At 51.1% G+C, this 20,365-nt stretch overlaps 1 protein-coding gene across 6 annotated transcripts in view; it reads right to left on the bottom strand.

Moving 5' to 3' along the window:
* Window positions 1-20,365, bottom strand: part of LOC111855101 (uncharacterized) — an 82,464-nt gene that overhangs the window by 39,163 nt on the left and 22,936 nt on the right. For all 6 annotated transcript variants that reach the window (XM_072709362.1, XM_072709360.1, XM_072709361.1 and 3 more), the window contains 6 exons: window positions 18,849-18,902; window positions 15,737-15,790; window positions 13,404-13,439; window positions 11,445-11,471; window positions 11,234-11,287; window positions 742-786 (listed from right to left, as the gene is read on the bottom strand). In XM_072709362.1, the coding sequence (XP_072565463.1) occupies window positions 742-786; window positions 11,234-11,287; window positions 11,445-11,471; window positions 13,404-13,439; window positions 15,737-15,790; window positions 18,849-18,902 (270 nt within the window). The remainder of the gene's footprint in view (window positions 1-741; window positions 787-11,233; window positions 11,288-11,444; window positions 11,472-13,403; window positions 13,440-15,736; window positions 15,791-18,848; window positions 18,903-20,365) is intronic.

Raw genomic sequence — 20,365 nt, 5'->3', positions numbered from 1 at the left:
GACTTGTAACTGTGGGCATCCTTGTCTGGCATTTGTGTGCCATTTTTCTAAACTCCTGCTGCGCACAGAACTAATCTGAAACCAATCAAATGTAACAGGATTCACCAAATCTCCGGACTTCCAGTGATGTGGCACATTGAACATGTGTCAGAGATCAGCATGCAGAGAACCATCCAGCTGATCCTCAACTTCTTCCTCATGGCAGCAAAAGAAACAAACACAAAGATCCCAAATCCACACCCTCAGCTCCTCAGATCGCCTTGGACTCATAGGCATTGCTGTGTTCTGGATTAATCATTAATGTCGGGCTGTTCCTAGGAGAACATCACAGAATAGCAGAATTTCTGGGAAGAAATCCAGCTGCACAGGGCTGTATATAAGACACCTGCAATAAAATCCTAAGCTAAAAGAAAAAGCTAAAATAATGTGTCCACAAGGCTAGGCTAAATTAGAAACCCTTCAAAAAGCTAAAGGAGACACCGTTCACCAAGCTAGGCTAAAGGAGAAACCCTTCGCAAAGCTAGGCTAAAGGAGAAACCTTTGCAAAGTCAGGCTAAAGGAGAAACCTTCGCAAAGTCAGGCTAAAGGAGAAACCCTTCACACAGCTAGGCTAAAGGAGAAACCTTCGCAAAGCCAGGCTAAAGGAGAAACCCTTCGCAAAGCTAGGCTAAAGGAGAAACCCTTCACAAAGCTAGGCTAAAGGAGATTAAGGACACTGAAGAACAGACAAAGCAGACTTACAGGTGGCCCCCGAGGCCCCGGCTCCCCTGGTTTCCCACGGCGACCCTAAAAGAGAGAGAGGGTTTGATGATGTCTGTCATGTTTGTCCCACTAAGATGACAACCTTTCCTGCTGTCATTTCTCTTTTACCATCTGTAGTTTTACTTAGAACCTAAACAGACACTCCCTGATCAGTTGGAACCTGAGCACCAATTGGGTAACATTTAAAAACAATCAATTTTTAAACATCTGTTAGTGATAATGTGAGTATTCCGGACATATATACTATTAAGGGACTTCTGAATTCAACACCTACAATGTTTCCTCCATAATGCACCATAAATGCGAGATAAAAAGTCACCAGCTGATCCGTTTCCATGGGCCTCCTAGCCAGAGATGGTGCGCACAACTCACTCCTTCAAGAACAGTCTGTTGTCATGGTGATGGCTTCTTGGTAAAGTGAGTGAAGATTTCAAATGAAGAAAAAAAGCTTAAATGAAGCTAAAATAAGAGCAGGGATGTGTGGGTGTGTGTTTCCATATATATATATATATATATATATACACACACACACACACACACACACACAGTCACACAGGCTCTGCATGTCTGCTGGGATTTCATTCCATGTTCAGTGGAGGGAGGAGAACGGCGACCTCACAGAAGGAAGGACACGGCAAACACCTGTCTCTTCCTGCCTTCACTGCAAAAGTGCTCTGACAAAACCCACGGAAAGCCTGGCCAATGGCACTCCCCCTTCGAGGAATGGTGGGCATTGCAGGGGATACGGACCAGAGACAAGCAGCACAAAAAGCGGCAAAGCAAGGGGTGTCTGGGCCGGCGGAGGACGGGAAGCGTGACTCTCAGCCATCCGAGCTGGGAGCACGAGAAGCAGCTCCGGCATAAAGCCACTGAACGAGGAGAATGTGGCCTGCGTTCGCACGGGGACACACACTCGTCAGACACAAGGCGACAACGAGGGCCTGCTACTCTCTGCTGGCTCTACCCTGTCTGAGAAGAGTGACGAATTCCCAGGAGGAGTTAAGACGGCTAATTAACACTTGGGGTGGGGGTTCGCTAGAAAGACAGAGAAGACAGAGGCAGCCTCTGAGAGAGGAAGGAGTCATGGCAGCCTCTGAGAGAGGAAGGAGTCATGGCAGCCTCTGAGAGAGGAAGGAGTCATGGCAGCCTCTGAGAGAGGAAGGAGTCATGGCGCTAAGCGAACATTCTGCATCAGCCACTTACAGCTGACGGGGATTTCAGCCATTCCAGCCCACAACCAAAATTTATCTAGCAGGTTTCCTGTAAGAACAGACCTGTAAGAGACTAAACACATAAAGCACAGCTTTGCTAGTTAGCACTGTATAATACAACATTTAACAGTGCCAGCTATCAAAATACCCACCCGAATACGTGTGCATCCTCGCACACTCACACACACACACTAACACAGACTGTTCCAAGTAAATGCACTCTTGATTTATTTACTCTGAAATACCATCAGATGAAGCAGAATTTAAAAGCACATTTGTTCTGCTTCAGTCTAGCAGTAGGATGAGGATGAAACAAAGTTGGCTTGTGCTGCCTTTGCAGTGATCTGGAGAGTGTCAGTGTCACTGGAGAGTGTCAGTGTCACTGGAGAGTGTCAGTGTCATGCTGCACAGGACACACCACCCCAGGTCGCACTGCGTTGTGAGTTCAACACGCTGCTCGTAACAAGCCCTTGGGATCCCAAGCGCTGTCCCACCATGGTCCTACCCATCACACCTGGTCACATGGCCTCCTTGACCAGCCAAGAAGAGGTGAAAGCCAGCTGAGTAGAAACAAGATGAATGATAAACGGGACACAGCAACCAGACCCCACATTATTGTTTGGGCTCACGGTGTGAAACCCAGGTTTCCAGGGGCGAAGTGCAGGAGCAGTCAGGGGGTACAGGGGTGGAAGATGAAATGGAGAGAGGAATAGAAAGAGAGAGCAGGAGAGAGGGAGGAAAGGGAGGGAGATGTACAGGAGCAAGGTGGATAGAGGAAATAATTGAAGGAAAAGAGATGGGAGTGAGAGAGAAAGACAAAATGAGAAAGGGTAGGAGAATTAGTAAGAGATAGAGAGAGTGACAGAGAACGAGACAGAGACATAGACAGACAGGGAAAGAGAGACAGAGAGATAGAGACAGAGAACGAGTGACAGAGACAAACAGAGACAGAGATACAGAGAGAGACACACACACACAGAAAGAGACAGAGACACAGACAGACAGTGAGAGAGAGACAGAGACGCAGAGACAAAGAGGGATAGAGACAGAGAACGAGTGACAGAGAGAAAGAGACATACAGTACAGACAGAGAGTGACAGAGAAAGAGAGACAGAGACAGACTGAAACATAGAGAGACAGAGAAAGGTAAAGTGACTCTCACTGCCATTTGTCTGTTAAAATTTATGTATGTCAACAGAGGTGCTTATGAGTGAGTAAATAAATTCACTCAGCCCACGGGTAAATATTAGAGTGTGAGAAGTGGCTTCTTCTTGGGCTGTTATTATTAAATATCAGGAGAGGAGAGAGAGGAAAGGAGAGAGAGGAGAGGCAGCGTCACATATATGCCAGTACGAGTGGCGGTAAGGTCACTCCTCTGGGGCTGCGCTGTAAAGCCGGGCTCCCCGCTACGCCGTGAAGATGCCACTCTACACACAGTGCATTCAAACCTGCCCCAAGATGACAATCAAACCCCGCCCCCAGGTGACATTCAAACCCTGCCCCCAGGTGACATTCAAACCCCACCCCCAGGTGACATTGAAACCCCGCCCCCAGGTGACATTGAAACCCCGCCCCCAGGTGACATTCAAACTCCGCCCCCAGGTGATCACAGCCAATTGTCATGGCATGTGGCGCTCGCTCCCACTGCGCTGCCATAAACTTGACCGGAAATATCAGCAGCATATTGCGACGGGAAGACAGATGGGGCGCGGGAAGGCGTTCCCAGAGCCTCTGTAATCCCGCACATCCTAAAGACATTCCCATTTTCCCAGGACCAGACCACGAGGGTCACCGTGACAGAATCGATGGCGTTATGGACACCTGGCCGGCTTGGCCAAGGTCCCCTGGGGCTGGGAGATGGGAGGGAGCCCCTAAATCAGCCATGGCTGCCCAGCAGAGCTCAGTAATTACTGTACATCATTCAGATGAATTATGAAAAGTCAGCCTTCGGTCCACACAGATACAGCTGTAACAGAAGTTACATAAAAGTGCCATAATGTTGTTGGGAAGCATTTCCGGAAGGAAGGTGACCTCTGCAGGAGGGAGAGGATATCCTCTTACAGCCATCACATGCAGGATTGTTAATGTGAGTGGAAGAATTCTGAGGTGCTGTGACTGTCTCCATTCGCGCAGGATCCACACATACATGTTATAATATCCAGTGTGATTGTAGGGACACCTGAACACTTCACTTTGCCCCATTTCTCCTTAAACAGCTAAAGTCATTGCAGCAGCAAACTCATCCACAGATGTATCAGAATATGACCAGCAAACGAAATCGAAATCGACAGCCAGTAGAGGGTGTAGTGGCTCTAGTGACACTGCTGCCCCGCAACTCCACTCTCCCCGCGACTCCACCTCCTCCCTGTGACTCCACCTCCTCCCCGCGACTCCACCTCCTCCCCGTGACTCCACCTCCTCCCCGTGACTCCACCTCCTCCCCGCGACTCCACCTCCTCCCCACAACTCCACCTCTTCCCCGCGACTCCACCTCCTCCCCGTGACTCCACCTCCTCCCCACGACTCAACCTCCTCCGTGCAACCCCGCCTCCCCCTGGCTGCCCGTAATATCCACGTAGCTCTCCGGCTCACACAGCAGGACTTGTTCCAGTAGCCTGCCAGGGGTTAAGCACAGCGCCTGACAGTGACAGGCAGATGGCAGTGAGGCTGACGGCAGTTTGGAGCGTGCTCACACGCAGCTTAGTCTTTATTTATTTATATCGCATATTGTGCATTTTATCTGCCCAATCTCTAAACATTTGAAAAGGACGCCTGGCATTCTGGCTGGCGAAGCCCTGCCACGGTTTGCCAAGGGCTCCGCTCACGGGTGCGGGGCCGCGCAGTTCATGAATCCTACCACTAGGTGGGGAACAGAGCTTACCTTTGAATGGCTTTGCTCCCAATGAGACCGATTTGGTGGGGGGTGGGGGCAGGTATTAACAAAGCAGGGGCTGTCTTGCTGCGTGCGTGATCCAGGTCAGAGTTCCTGGTTCAGTTACACTCATGGGAAATCAGTTTGTGTAGAAAGAGTGTGAGCCATGCAACTGCATGAAAAATCTGTGCCACAGCATTTCTGAAGCCATTCTTTTGTGTTGCAAGCGATTTCGGTGCCACAAGGTCATTCCTCAGGATCTGACCTGAAAACATTTAAATAAACACACTCACTGCTTAATCCAAGGACACATAAGGGGCGGTGGGACCGCTGGTGTCGAGTCTGACCTCTCCGCTCTCCCAGCCTTTCAGGAAAGACGGCGCAGGTTGTGACAGACCTTTCCAGAGTTTAATAAGTGGCAGGAAGCTTTTCTCTAATGGAGCGTTATAAAATCAGTGTTTTTATAGGGCGATAAAGGGTCGACACTGAACTCCATTTCAATGTTTGCTTTTCAGCATGAGGGATGTGGAATAAAGCGCTTTAGGGTGGCGAGTGCGTCGCCACGTTCACCCTGCACCTTTTCATCCGCTAATGGTCGCTACAATTGTCTGTGGCTTTTAACGTGTTGCATGGCCTGCGGGCAAAAATCCATTCACAGATCTGTCGCCACGCTGCCCCCCTATCATTGTGACAGGCCTCATATGAGGGCACTATACAGGGGTGGGGCCACAGGAGCACTGGGCTTATCTGAAATCTGATTGCCCCCCAGACTACCCCCTCCCCTGTCACCCATCGATTCAAAACATATTATTGGTTAAGTATAATTCCTTCCCCTCTTATGCCCCCCACCTTAAAAAATTCTTAGACCCATCCCTGCTTAAACAGTGTGAGCACGCAGCATGTGACTGACCACCAGCCAGTCCTTTAAGCACACGTTGTTAGGCTTAGTGTAAGTTAGGCTTACAGACCTCATTGTGGTCCCATGTTGGACGGACGACCGGGGGCACTGTTACTGATCTGTCCTCCCGTAGGGGTGACAAAGTGGGACGCCGGGGTAAAGCCCCCCCCGCGTGTCGCGGCCCCGCTCCCCTCAGGCTGGAGCGTGGGGGAGGGGGATCGTTAATAAAACCATGTGGCCTGTAAATGGGCAGGGAGGTAACATCAGGCAGTAAAAGGTCAGCTGTCCATGCGTGTGAGCGGAAAGCCGCCGCCTGGGTGTCACTGATCCGCACGCGTTCTCGCCTGGAGAGGCCATTCCTGCTCGCATCACTTCCTGTACCCCCTGCGAGCTTCTCCAGTTTGGACATCTACAGAAATGGATCGCAGGAAGCTGATCTGGGGGGATGGGGCGACATAAATCAGGCATGCGGAGGCCCCTGTGGGAGCTATGACTGACTGGACGAAAGGTGCCGGTGACGGGGGGGGGGCGCATACAGAGCATGGGGGTAATAAATAAAAATTATACAAGCGTTGTTGTTCCCAGAAGCAGCTTGGGCCAAACGGAACAACATTTCTGTGGCCTGGGGCCCGTCTCTGTGACATGTCCCAGCCCCCACACCATCTCTGTCTGTGTCACAGAGACTGCTCCCCCCCCCCCCCCCGGTATCATGACATCGTCGCCCTGGTGGAACACCAAGGAGGCAGGGGGCCCAACAAGACCTGCTGCCGGTCACGTGACAGGGCACCGGTGGGATGCTCCCCAGGGGCCGGGAAGCAGGAGGCTGTATTCTGGGACAACCTTGGAGACGCCCTGGCACACGTGTGGAGGTGGGGGGACATTTGGCCACGTGGCCCGGCCTCTGGGCTTACCAGACACCTGTCACTAGGCCACCGTGTCAGCGCCAGCAGGAAGCGGACAACTGTAAGTGGCGCCCCGTGTCAGCAGCTCCTGCATGCTGGAGACGAGGCGTTTCAGGTCTCCAGGCAGGGCTACAGGGCTACAGGGCGGCAGGGCTACAGGGCAGCAGGGCTACAGGGCAGCAGGGCTACAGGGCGGCAGGGCTACAGGGCGGCAGGGCTACAGGGCAGCAGGGCGGCAGGGCTACAGGGCGGCAGGGCTACAAGGTGGCAGGGCTACAGGGCAGCAGGGCTACAGGGCTTCAGGGCAGCAGGGCGGCAGGGCTACAGGGTGGCAGGGCTTCAGGGCAGCAGGGCGGCAGGGCTACAGGGCGGCAGGGCTACAGGGCAGCAGGGCTACAGGGCTTCAGGGCAGCAGGGCGGCAGGGCTACAGGGTGGCAGGGCTTCAGGGCAGCAGGGCGGCTGCCGGATTAACACCAATTACAGGGACATATTCTGCTCTTAAGTTTAATTCATTTGGCACTCAGAGAAAACACTTCACCTAATTCTGCAATAAAACTTCAAAATGACAGATTTTACGCTCCATATTTAGAATGATTTTCTCACCGATATGGTATGTAGATTTGGAGCCTCGTTCCGCTCGTTAATGGCTATGAGGCTCTATAATGGCTGTTTGTCTGTCTCTTCCTACCAAAGGGTGTTCCTCAAACAGCTGGGCGATCTTCCCACCATGAGAAAATCACTTCGAGCCCAACAACTGGGCTGCTTGTTTACACAGTAAGTCCACTCAGGTTACACCCTCCCAGTTAAAAACAAGCGGTTCCTGCTCGCCCATTTCACCAGCGACGAGCTACAGCCACAGACACACGATCCGGGCTGCCAACTCGCACGCATCCGGAGTGACACTCACGCTTTCACACTCTCACGCTCATGCAAGAAAACTTATGGCAAATCTATATTATTCCATTATAAACCTAAAGACATCATACATCAAAGCGTTGGAGTAGTTTGCAAACCCCAGAGTTAATTAAACTCCGAGCATGTGTGTGCAGACTTTTTCTCGAATTGAAAGGCTCATGCCAGCCAGCTGACCAAAGTTGACCACCCTGCACACAATGAGTTCCCGGCCCATGAAGCCCCCAACTGCTTTGGCATTAGAAAGACGGCTTTAAGAGGCCACTGCAATAAAGAGCCATCATTTACTCTAAGCTCATCCTGACCTTCCGGTGAACAACAGATTTGCTGTTTCCCATGAGAGCCTGACGTCTTCTGGTGCAGACAGTCACAGCGATCTAAAGGCCTTCTTCTGTTCTTGCTGGAGATCTGTCCTTCTTCACTGTTCTAGAACCCTTTAGTGTCGTCGGGTTTTAATAGCTGAATCCTGACTGAATCGGTAAAACAGATCAGCATGGCGCTACATCTTTCCTTCCAGTCACATTCTCTGTGAATATGGCTGACTGCAGGCCCATAAAGAGTCACCTCACACACCGCAGGGGGCGCTATAATGATGGAGCTTAGCGTGGCAGCTTCGTGGTGTGCGGATGGCCAGCCCTGTCACCCAGGCCGCACCGGGCCTCCGATTCGGCACACGAGGCTGGGCGAGGCCTTCCAGCGACAGATGGCATGCGATCCGTTGTCTTTGAGGACAAACGAGACCTTGTTCGTTAGGAACCTTCCTGAGGGCTTCGCTAAGCTGGCCGCGACAGGCCAGGAACAGGTGACTGGCAACCGCAACAACACACATGAGTGGTGTTCACCCGCAGGCCGCGGGCCAGCCGCCACCTCGCTATGGTACCCCGCTAGGAACACAGGCTAAAGCCATCTTGGGCCTCGGCCTTCATCGCCAGCGGGATTTTACAGGTTTAATATGCTAATGGACAAGCACCACAGTGCCCACACATCCCAGGCAAAACAATGGGCATCCTGTCACACTGACTGGTTTCCGATTGGCAGTGCTGGTGAATGTCACCATACTCAAAGGAATAAAAGTCTCCGGTTTAGAGGTGGTGCCCTGGTGACTAGAGCAAATGGTGAGAGCACCTACTTTGATTGGCTGACCTTCTCAGCCAATGAGCCCTCTCAAATTACTGCCAGGGAAACACACAAAGGACACACATATCAGAAAGCAGACAGAATTGTGGGGGAAAAAACACAAAAACGTAATGACAGCCCCAATTCAACTTATGGTAAGCAGTCCAACACAATAAAAAAAAAAAAAAACCCTCAGCCAAGCAGACATTGTTATTCAGTAAATCCATCATGTCCTGAAGAGGAATTAGAAGCACACAGGCCTTACACCGTTCTGATTAATCATACTAGTTGTTCTGCTCTTTGATGAATACACGTTTAACAAAAGCTGGCTGGTGTTCCTCTATATCTCTGGCTAATTAAAGTCAGCAACAAAAACAACAGCAGGATGGACGGCTTCCAGGTCACCTCGAAGACAGCAGATGTGTGAAATCGAGAGAAATCTGTTGGTCCGACGTGATGCGGAGATAATCCAGTTCAGACTCTTCATATTTGCCTGTTTACTTTGTATTTGGCCGAATGCTGGCAATTAGACAGTTCTTAACATTTTACCTCTCGACCTGAAGTCCTTTTCTGATTTTCAGAGTTCCCAGTGGTATAAATACAAGCTGCGTGATAATTACTGCCATTAATGGAGAACAGGCTGCTAGTGCAGCCCAAGGTGCAGGAAAACTGACACCAAACTGGGCCGTAGCGAAATAAGTGTGGAATATCCAGCAACCCATCACCTTGGGTAATCTCAGAGAATATCGACAGCGTGTGCTGGTCCTTGATGCCACCTGTCGCTAATCTTGTCACTAATCAGGCGCCGATTCACATTACAGTCGCACACGTGCGAAGGAAGTGGCTCCTCACAATTAGGAGTGAAGCTTTTCCTCGGCATGAAACTGGCCACACGTCACGCTGTCAGACAGACGCTGTCTGTCGGCATTTAACAGTGTCTCTGAATGATATTCACAGGCTATTAGCGATGTTCCCAAACCGTCACAATCATCACTATTTCTGGCAGTCAGGAGGGACTGACAATTAATAAGTTGACGCTGACAGATTGTTAAGAGAGAGGGCGGGCGTGCGGGGGCTGGTGGCCTGGACGGCTATTAAAGTGCAGGCTGACTAACAGCACATTGTGACACTGTGATACTTCCTCTCGGATCGGTAACGGCCGTACCAAAGATAGACATGGTGGACTATTCTCCACGAGCCGGATACTAGACAAAGCTCAGATCAAAGCTCGCCAGAGATAATCCTGGCGCAGAGGCGTTAATTGGGTTAGAGACCTTTAAGGGGCCAGTCCAGGCCTTCGCCCACCCTTCGCACGGAAGACCGCATGTGACTACGACACCTAAAAATACCTGAAACTTTAGCGCGTTCGCAGCCATTAGGAAAGCGTCCAGCCATCAAAGACAGCATATAAATAGAAGAGGGCCCCCACACATTCCCAAGGAGAACAACACGCTCCATGGAGGCCCTGCCCCCCATTTCCGGCCGGCCCCCCGGTCTGGAACGTCCATAAGGAGGGAGCCAATCCCACAGGGCCCTTACAGACGGCTGGGGACATGAAGTGCAGCCTCTGTTTGTCTCTGTTTGCCAAGAGGGAAATGCGTGTTCATTTGGCCATGTTTGCTGATTTTCATATGCATTTATCTGAGCCTTCTTCAAACATTTGAGTTCCACACAAGGAGGATTAACAGCGAATCTGTCCATCCTTTATCCCAGATGCGAGGCCCTCACTGACAACATATTGAATGGTGTTTCTCTGCTTTGTATCATTGTGACAAGCAAATGGCACGTTTATTCCCAGCTGAAAACTACACATCCTCAGAGGAGGTCACATGGTCAGAAACACATTCATCTGCCTTGTACCTATTAATGCCACCAGGAGGGTAACCTGCTTTAATTAAAGCCCCTGCAGTTAGTGCGCTAGTATTGGCAGACAGACTCCCCTCCCCCTCATACTCTCTGAAAGTGGTCCCTTCCAGCGGCCGTCCTACTGGAGCTCTCGTCACACCCTCGACCAATAGGGATGTGCGTGCCACGCCAGCGGCCGTCCTACTGGAGCTCTCGTCACACCCTCGGCCAATGGGAATGTGCGTGCCACGCCAGCGGCCGTCGTACTGGAGATCTCGTCACACCCTCGGCCAATGGGGATGTGCGTGCCACGCCAGCGGCCGTCCTATTGGAGCTCTCGTCACACCCTCGGCCAATGGGAATGTGCGTACTACGCCAGCGGCTCCCAGGCCACCTGCCAGGCTTGTTTTTCCAGGTCGGTGTCCCCTCTGCGCTCCCCGTGGAAACAGCACACCGGTCAGCATATCAGGCTTTTATGGCTTTTCCGGCACCCTCCCTGTTTTCTTGAACCACAGAAGCCCCCTCCCCCCCAATCTTTCCCATTTGTGCTGTCAGTCTCGCCCTCCCTCTCCCTGACGGCCCCACTCTCAGATGGCTTCAGCACTCGAACCCGCAGGGCCAGCTGTCGGCCGTCCATCTCAGAGCCCAGCGTGGCTCTCGGTGGGGTCATGCCTCTCGCCCCCCCGGCATGGCGGCCATACAAAGTTTACTCACCCTCTTGCCCTCCGTGCCCGGAGCGCCTGGTTGCCCGGGTAACCCTGTGGACCCCTGGTGAATGGATGGAGATGGAGAGAGTGCATTAGCGGCCCGGTGAGCCAGACTGAAAGAGCAGCTTTCTGCATGTACAGCTACAGTTAAGCTACAGTTTAACTACATGAGGGTGACAAAAAGGGGTCCTGCAAGTGCAGAGTGAAAGTGCTCTTACCTGCAGGCCGCTGGCACCAATAAGGCCCTGTGGGAACCAGCAAGAACAGGAAGCGTTTACAACAGTGCAAATGATGTGCAGAGCGGCACAAGGCAGGAAAAACGCGGACAGACAGACAGACAGAGCGACACGGTCCCTCCCTTGTCCGACATCTCATTCCGAAACCAAGTCTATCATTATGCAGCTGGTCGGCCCGTCGCTGCCGGAACAGCCTCTGCTCTTCTGGGGAGACTTTCCATTAGATGCCGGAATATTGGCGATGAGATCTGCTGCCATTCAGGTTGGGTACTGAGGTTGTGTGATCATTTCCCTTTCTGTCAGCTTAACACGCTCCCAGACAGTGTGACCAAGGCAGTGACTTCGCTTGTGGGCGACCAGGGCAGCTCCAGCAGGGCAGAAACGAACGGACTTGTAAAGATGGTGCCCTGTGACAGTGCCAAGCGGAACGTCACTAACCTCTCCGGTATCATCACCCATTCTGCTGCCAGCAATGGCTGTGGCTCAATTAGACAATTCCATCAATTGATGGGGGCCACATACTGCTGGCCATACAGTGTGTGTTAAACATCAATCAAAAAAGATGCAAAGATAAAGAAAGTGTTTACTACACTGTAAAATAAGAAATAATATCATCATGTCATTTTACTCCACAACTGCATCGTATGAGTTGGGTTTTTTTTTTAAATTTAATTTATTGTAATGTCACAATGGAATGGCATCTACAGAAGTGAGATTAGAGAATGAAAACGTCAGACTTACAGGCTGGAAGGAAACCTCAAACAGAATAGCAAGATGCTATCGCACATGCGTGACAACAGAAGTGTGCAGGAAAATCACCATTAAAGACAGCCTTAGAATGCCAAATGGAGACCCGTCCGCCGGTTAGGGGACTAGTAAACATGAATTAGTTACAGTTACACAACCTTTGGGTCACAGGGAACCGAGGTAAACATGTGGACATGACAGCCCTACAGCTGTGCGTCTGAATATTGCAAATAAACAGTGTTGCATTTCAGCCACTGGCCAATTAACCAAGCTCCGCTTTCGAGTGGAAAATATCGACCACTTTTTATAGAAGCCGTGACCAGAATAGGCACCTGGGTGTGGCTGCAGGACAAAATGTGACGCGCGGATTGTAGGGATGCTTCCCGTAAAGCGAGCCCAGCCGCCATGTGCAGCACCGCAGTGGCGCGTGAGATACTGCAGCTTGGATGTCAGCAGCCGCGCATCGCGGGGCGGCATCACGCTGCGGGGAATGTGAAGGACAAGGGGGACGAGCGGCTCGCTCTCACGCCCAGGAAGAAGCACCGCCATTCTGCGTATTCTCATAAATGTATTATTAGATCAGGGTGCTCAGCTCCTCACAGCAACAGGATTCCTCGGAGCTTGGCCGGGCACTGCAATCGGCAGCCTGGACCACTCTGACATCTGTACAGCCGGACATTAGCACAGCTGGAAGTCAGAGCGCTCACAGAAGATGTGGATAATCAGGTTAGCGTCCAGCCTCCTTCTGGTCAAGAGCATCTCAGCCTCAGACCCCCAGGGAGTGATAGAGAGACACCCCCGCTTCAGAGAGCGAGGGGGTGAGGACTGATCTTGCCAACCCTTGCTGGGGAAACACTTGACAGCTCACCCGGCCTGGGAGGTGAGGGAGATCCCTGCCCTAAGGCTGCCCCCCGGCCATCAGCCTGTCCACACAGCCCGCTGCCCCCCCACCTGCTCCTTTGGCATGCAGTGGACTCCGTCTGCCGCCCAAGGCCCTGAGTGCCCCCGGAGAGCCTGCTTATTTGCCCCCGCTTTCTTTACAGGGGGTTTGAGACATAAGCATGTCTCCTGTGAGGGCATGAGGTTCAGTAACAGCTTGCAAACTCTGTCCTGTGATTGGCTCACTCTCAGCAGCGTGGGGCGGGCGGGGCAGCAGAGGCTGCATAAAGCAGATGCAACGTCAGAGATACTCACTGTGTTGCCTGATGGACCGGGGAGGCCGACGTCTCCCTGCAAGACATACCATCGCATTTATGAACATCTGCGCTGCAAGATTGACATCCGTGAGGCATAAAGGGGAGCTCAGGGGCATTCTGAAGATGCTCAACTTTAAAAGCTTCTGACTTTAGATATCAAAGTCCCCGCATTGCAGGAATCTCCCCGATCGCATCCCATCTGACTGCACGTTTGCGGTCAAACTCATATGTTTATGAGTAAGAGGCGTAGCTTGAAATGCTGGGCCTATGACAAAATGTCACTTTGGGTCCCCCGCTTGGGTTGCCACTTTCAATTGGAAGAAATATGGGTCCTACCTATATGTAATTTACTGAGGGTGGACTTGCTCCTCTGACACCCCTGTTCACAGATCTCAAAGGAATGATAACGGGGTCATTTCATACTGCAGGAATCCAGCAGATCTGTGGCCTTTCCTGATCTGTTCATCAGGCACCTACAAGTATGTATAAGGGGGAGGTGAGGGCATTTATTTATTCTGGAATTTAGACTATTGTCATAATCATCATCATCATCATCCAGTTACACCATCCTTCTCCATAACCACCTTCAGTATGCTACCTTCGCTCACCACTCCACCTTAAATCTGAAATATGAAGAAATATGGGTCCACCTTAACGCCACTTTCATTCCACCTTAACTCTGCCTTCATTCCACCTTAACTCTGCCTTCACTACTCACCATTCCACCTTAACTTAGGGTGACCAGATAATCCATGTCAGGGAGGACACTTTGAGCTACTTCAGGTTTTACAAACTACTTTCAAATTGAAAGGCTCCTGTGCTCGGCTAATTAGTTCAGCTCTTCTTGTGCTTTGACTGGTTTATTTCCTTGACTGAAAGACTCATCCAGCTGTTTCACATTAACATTAGTGACACATGCATGATTATAGGAGACTGACCAATCAGCACACAGCAAGAACTCAGTGCTCAAGTGAAATCCAGGTCCGTTTAATTGAAATGGTAATTTACAATTCCTGTCCTAGCTCAGAGTGTCCTCCCTGACATGGATTATCTGGTCACCCTACCTTAACTTCACTTTTATTACTCTACCTTCACTCACCACTCCACCTTTATTCCACCTTCCTTCTGCCTTAACTCCACCTTTGCCACTCTACCTTCACTCCACCACCCTTATGTGTGTCTCCCATAGCATTTTCACATCCGCGCCCTTTTTTGTAAGGAATCAGCATGGAAGCCTAATTAAATAAGGCTCTAAGCCTCCACACACGACGGCTCAGGAAATTAAGCTGATACTGTGAAAGCTCTGCCTGGGCTGTGACCTACCAAGCTCCCTGATGGGTGTCCTCAGAGGAGCTTCTCGGGGGCACAGTCTGCTGAGGTGCTGTTTTACACACGTGTGGAGGCGCAGTGGAGTGTAAAGCACATTGTGTAAAACCGCAGCCCACCACAGGTCCCCAAACGCTGTTTTAATACAAAGCTTTCATGCAAAGGTGTCACGGGAGAGGAGGTCGTTCTCCTGGGCTCGCAGGGAAACAGAGAACTCATTAAAGCTGCACTGGCGTAACTCACTGCATCTGCAGTTACAGGTGATCGCAGTGCTCCTCGGAAACAGGAGAAAATGGGCGCAATTTAGTATGAAATGACAGGAAGATCTCAAATATACCATAAGCAGCACAGCAGTTCTGTGTAAAAACAAAAACGAGATGAAAGCAGCAGGAAGTGGCCCAGCTATTACACCTGTACTTTGAGAGAGACACAGAATCGGAATGCGGGCTTTGTTTATAAATAATGAGCCGACGAGGCGCCCCTGTCGTCCCAGTGCCCAGAAGGCCTTCATGTCTGTGTCACTCCTAATGAGAGCTTGCCAGTGTCCTCTGCTGGCGGCTGCGCTAACAGTCCTGCAGAAAGTGGCCACTACGGACTTACTGTGCGTTTCTGCATCCAAACACCATCTTGGTTTAAAGCAATGAATTAATTCAGGGAAAATAGCTGAATCGGGGATCCAGCACAACCACAAAGAAAGTTCATTCTTGCTGAATGGCCTGTTCCCCCCCAAGCTGCAAAGAACAAATCCCCCAGCATGACCTAGACCTATTTTGGGGGTGTGTTCTCGGGGGGGTGGGGGGGGGGAACATAAGCATATAAATCACTTTCGAATTGCAAGGCAGGGCGTTGGCTTCCATCAGGAATAAATGTGTCATCGATGCACACACAGCTTTCGGGGTAGTGCTCAAACATGCGGTGGCCATGTATCGGGGGGGTTGGTCACACAGTCGCCATGGGGGGGCCATCGGGGCCGCGTGCTGAAATAGCCCAAATGGATATGCTCACCTTTTCACCTTTGGGCCCGGAGGGACCCTGGGCACCTGGATCTCCTTTCAGACCCTGTGAAGAAGAAGCCAATGTCAGAACTGATCGGGGGGTCCTCCCCCCCGGCCCAGAGGCTGAATGAACAGTGGAGTCTGAACCTAAGCCATGGTAGATGGTCTGTCTTATCTGAGTGGCAAACACTGGGTACTGTCCTTGTGGCTGAGGGAAGGATACAAGGCAGCGTCAGCCTTTACAGGACCCCCCTCCCTCCCACCTGCCCCCCCAAGCTCCTGACATGTGAATGAAGGGGCATCAAAGAAAAATACCCCAAATTACAGACCCCTAAACAACACTGTAGTTGATGAATGGGCCTGAGAATAGGCCTGAAATACATCAACAGGGTAAATACATGGGCTGGACCGGACCATCAGAGGGCTGTCAGTAATGGACCAGCTTCGGTGGTGATGGATCTGACCCGGCATGAAGGCTCGAGAGGCACGAGTGAGCACCGGTGGGTCACTAATACATCAAACATCTTAGCAGAGATCTCAGACCTCGGCTGTAATGTCAAGGCTGCATTCTCTAGGTGACACCAGGCAAAGCCGCCTCACTTTGGCCGCAAGGTGAGAACTCACCCTTCACTGCGGTGAAGTTCATTCATTGGTGTTTCTCCTGCTTATGGGCTCCATGGCACCAGAGCATAAGCAGCTCTAAGCTCATCATCCGTTCAGGAAAGTTCCTTAAGCACTTCACACATCATCATGGATAGAGTACCGTGATGAAGTACTCTATGACAGATATAAACACTCAACAACTTAACAACGGCATACACGGATGGGCTTGTTTGGTACGCATGAAAGGGTAAGGTTTCACTTTGGTGTTTAAACCACGAACACCTTTCATTTGCCAGCCTGCCGCCTGATTAATTACCCGGTGCTCTGAGCGCTTCCCGATCAATATTTACGCTGCAGTCAAACACAGGCATGCAGAAGGTGTCTGGTTTGTAGTAACGTCTGCAGTGGGTCTCACAGTCTGAGGAATCCTCATTCTATAAGCAGCTCTCTGTTTGTTCGCTTTTTGGGCGCTGGATAGACAGGCCCCATAATGCAAAGCACATATGAGTGTGCAGATGGGACTGAGACACAAGTACGATTACAGGTATGATTCTACTCTCAGGAGACACAAAATGACTCTGAATGTGGACTGACTGAAGTCCCTGAGGTCGAAAGGTCTGTTCGCCTGTGCAGGGGGATAATAAGGACCAAACACCCTACTAAATATACTCCGAAAGGCGAAAATATGGACCAAACACTGTACTGAACACAGTATAAGTGGGCAGGATACAGACCAAAAATCCCACTGAATATACTGTTGTGAAAGGCGGAAATATGGACCAAACACTGTACCAAACACAATAAAATGGGGCAGGATACAGACCAAACACTATACTGAATATACTCTAAGGGGTGAAAATATGGACCAAACACTGTACCAAACTCAGTTACAGGATACAGACCAAACACCCTACTGAATATACTCTGAGGGGTGAAAATATGGACCAAACACTGTACCGAACACATTTACAGGATACAGACCAAACACCCAACTGAATATACTCTAAGGGGTGAAAATATGGACCAAACACTGTACCGAACACATTTACAGGATACAGACCAAACACCCTACTGAATATACTCTAAGGGGTGAAAATATGGACCAAACACTGTACCGAACTCAGTTACAGGATACAGACCAAACACGCTACTGAATATACTCTAAGGGGTGAAAATATGGACCAAACACTGTACCGAACACATTTACAGGATACAGACCAAACACCCTACTGAATATACTCTAAGGGGTGAAAATATGGACCAAACACTGTACCGAACTCAGTTACAGGATACAGACCAAACACGCTACTGAATATACTCTGAGGGGTGAAAATATGGACCAAACACTGTACCAAACACATTTACAGGATACAGACCAAACACCCTACTGAATATACTCTAAGGGGTGAAAATATGGACCAAACACTGTACCGAAGTCAGTTACAGGATACAGACCAAACACCCTACTGAATATACTCTGAGTATATTCAAATCAAGACCACTTTTAACATAGAACTTATGATAAAGGAGGCTTCAGGAAAGTCACCCCTGAATAGTTACACAGTGAATATCCCTGAGCTGCTTCCTTAGTATTGAAACTGATTTAGACCACACAGGTCTAAATATAAGGACATGATTAACCCATGAGTTAAGTAGGCGGTGAAAAGCTCATGGAAGCCAACTGGGGGCGTGTAAATCAGCCTGTCTCACTCCGAAGCGTATAGCGGCTCAGGTTCATACTTTAAATCAAATCAAGCAAAGCGAAATGAGCCGCCCGTGTTAGCAGCCTGGCCGTGCGTCTCACGCCGTCTGGTCGGCGTCTGCTGCACCTGAGGGTGCAGATCAGAGGCCCGTTTTGGCCACAGGGCCAAACAGGAATGAGACACAAGTGAAGACATGCAGTTAACGGACGTGGCTTTGAGATGTCGGAGCTGGGCTGGGATCTCGTAATACGCAGAGCGGAAAGTCGCGGAAGCCGCCTGGAAGAGGATCCCGCCTGTAAGGGAGACGGCGAGGAGCCTGGCGGTCACCTGCTGGGGGTGACACAGCAGGAAATGTTTGTGTAGCTTTCCGTTTGCTCAGCACTCTGTGGCACTGGACATGGGCACTGGCACAGTGAAAAGAGAAGAGCCCCCAGGGTGCGACACACGCTCACTGGCCGAGCGGCTCGCCGGGGACCTACCGCTGCTCGCTGTGCTGATATCCATGCTGCGTTCCAGGGAATAATAATACGCAGACCCCCCCCCCCCCCAAACTGTAGCCTCCTATCACTCATTCATGATATGGGAACAGGAACATTGTGTAGGATGACGGTCCTCCTCGTTTACACGGCCCCATGATTCTAACGTTATATCCAAAGTCAGCCTGACATCAGAAAATTTGCAGGATTTTTCCCAAACAGGCCCTCTTTGGAAGAGCCATGAAGCGGGATCCTGGGATCTGCCCACACTGCTGTCCACCTTCTGCCGAAATGAAGGTACCAGAAAACACAGGATCGAGGGAAAAGAAAGGGGGCTTACGTCTCTCCCTGGCGTTCCACCGGGACCTCGCTCCCCCGCTGCTCCCTTTTCACCCTGAATCAAGAAAGAAAACAGTCCAGCTGAGAGGTGGCCCCCCGAGGACATGAGCACATGCACACGGCCCCCGCTCCTCCGCCGGCGGACACAGGTGGGGCTCAGGGACGACCCGGACGGGCAGCTCTTCGTCTGGACAGCAGATAATGGGGCAGGTTAAGACCCCAGTGTGGGTCCGGAAGGCAGCCGCTAAGCCTAATGAAACAGCCCTGAAAGGTGACAAACGTAACTAAGTGACCGGCTGCGCAAATAAATAAGGACAATCCATTACAATGTAAGTGCTCTGCCAGTGGCAGTAAATGCATACATTTGGTTGCCATGGCACTGCTCTTCCTTGCTATTCCTCACAGCCCACCATGCAACAAGGTTACAATGATGGTCACCTCATTTATAGCAGGCAGATGTCACGGATGCATTCATCTTGCGATATGTCGCATGTAAAAATGCAGCGATTTGCTGCGGTCATACCGTGAAGATACAGTGGAGCCCGTTAGGGAGTTTGGGGAGCTACAGTGGGTTTTTGGGTTGCAGTGCTAAGCTACAGCTGCTTAGCCTTCAGGATGCCGGAGCCAGTCACTGGTGAGACACATTCGGGGACGTGTCACCCTTCGAACACCAAGGTGTGGTACGGAAGAAGCAAGCCGCCAAAAAAGGGGGGGGGGGGGTAGGTTTATTATGGGATTGGTTATGCTTCCGTCTCTGCCTGGACCCCTCTCTACGCTGGCATGGCACACTCGCATTGCCCTCGATTGCTCAGTATTAGGGCTCTACGCTGGCATGGCACACTCGCATTGCCCTCGATTGCTCAGTATTAGGGCTCTACGCTGGCATGGCACACTCGCATTGCCCTCGATTGCTCAGTATTAGGGCCCTACGCTGGCATGGCACACTCGCATTGCCCTCGATTGCTCAGTATTAGGGCTCTACGCTGGCATGGCACACTCGCATTGCCCTCGATTGCTCAGTATTAGGGCTCTACGCTGGCATGGCACACTCGCATTGCCCTCGATTGCTCAGTATTAGGGCTCTACGCTGGCATGGCACACTCGCATTGCCCTCGATTGCTCAGTATTAGGGCTCTACGCTGGCATGGCACACTCGCATTGCCCTCGATTGCTCAGTATTAGGGCTCTACGCTGGCATGGCACACTCGCATTGCCCTCGATTGCTCAGTATTAGGGCTCTACGCTGGCATGGCACACTCGCATTGCCCTCGATTGCTCAGTATTAGGGCTCTACGCTGGCATGGCACACTCGCATTGCCCTCGATTGCTCAGTATTAGGGCTCTACGCTGGCATGGCACACTCGCATTGCCCTCGATTGCTCAGTATTAGGGCTCTACGCTGGCATGGCACACTCGCATTGCCCTCGATTGCTCAGTATTAGGGCTCTACGCTGGCATGGCACACTCGCATTGCCCTCGATTGCTCAGTATTAGGGCTCTACGCTGGCATGGCACACT

This window comes from Paramormyrops kingsleyae, chromosome 3 (assembly GCF_048594095.1).
Source record: "Paramormyrops kingsleyae isolate MSU_618 chromosome 3, PKINGS_0.4, whole genome shotgun sequence".
In the NCBI taxonomy this organism is placed as follows: domain Eukaryota; kingdom Metazoa; phylum Chordata; class Actinopteri; order Osteoglossiformes; family Mormyridae; genus Paramormyrops; species Paramormyrops kingsleyae.
The sequence above is the reverse complement of the archived record's forward strand: the minus strand, read 5'-3'. Positions and strand labels throughout refer to the sequence as shown.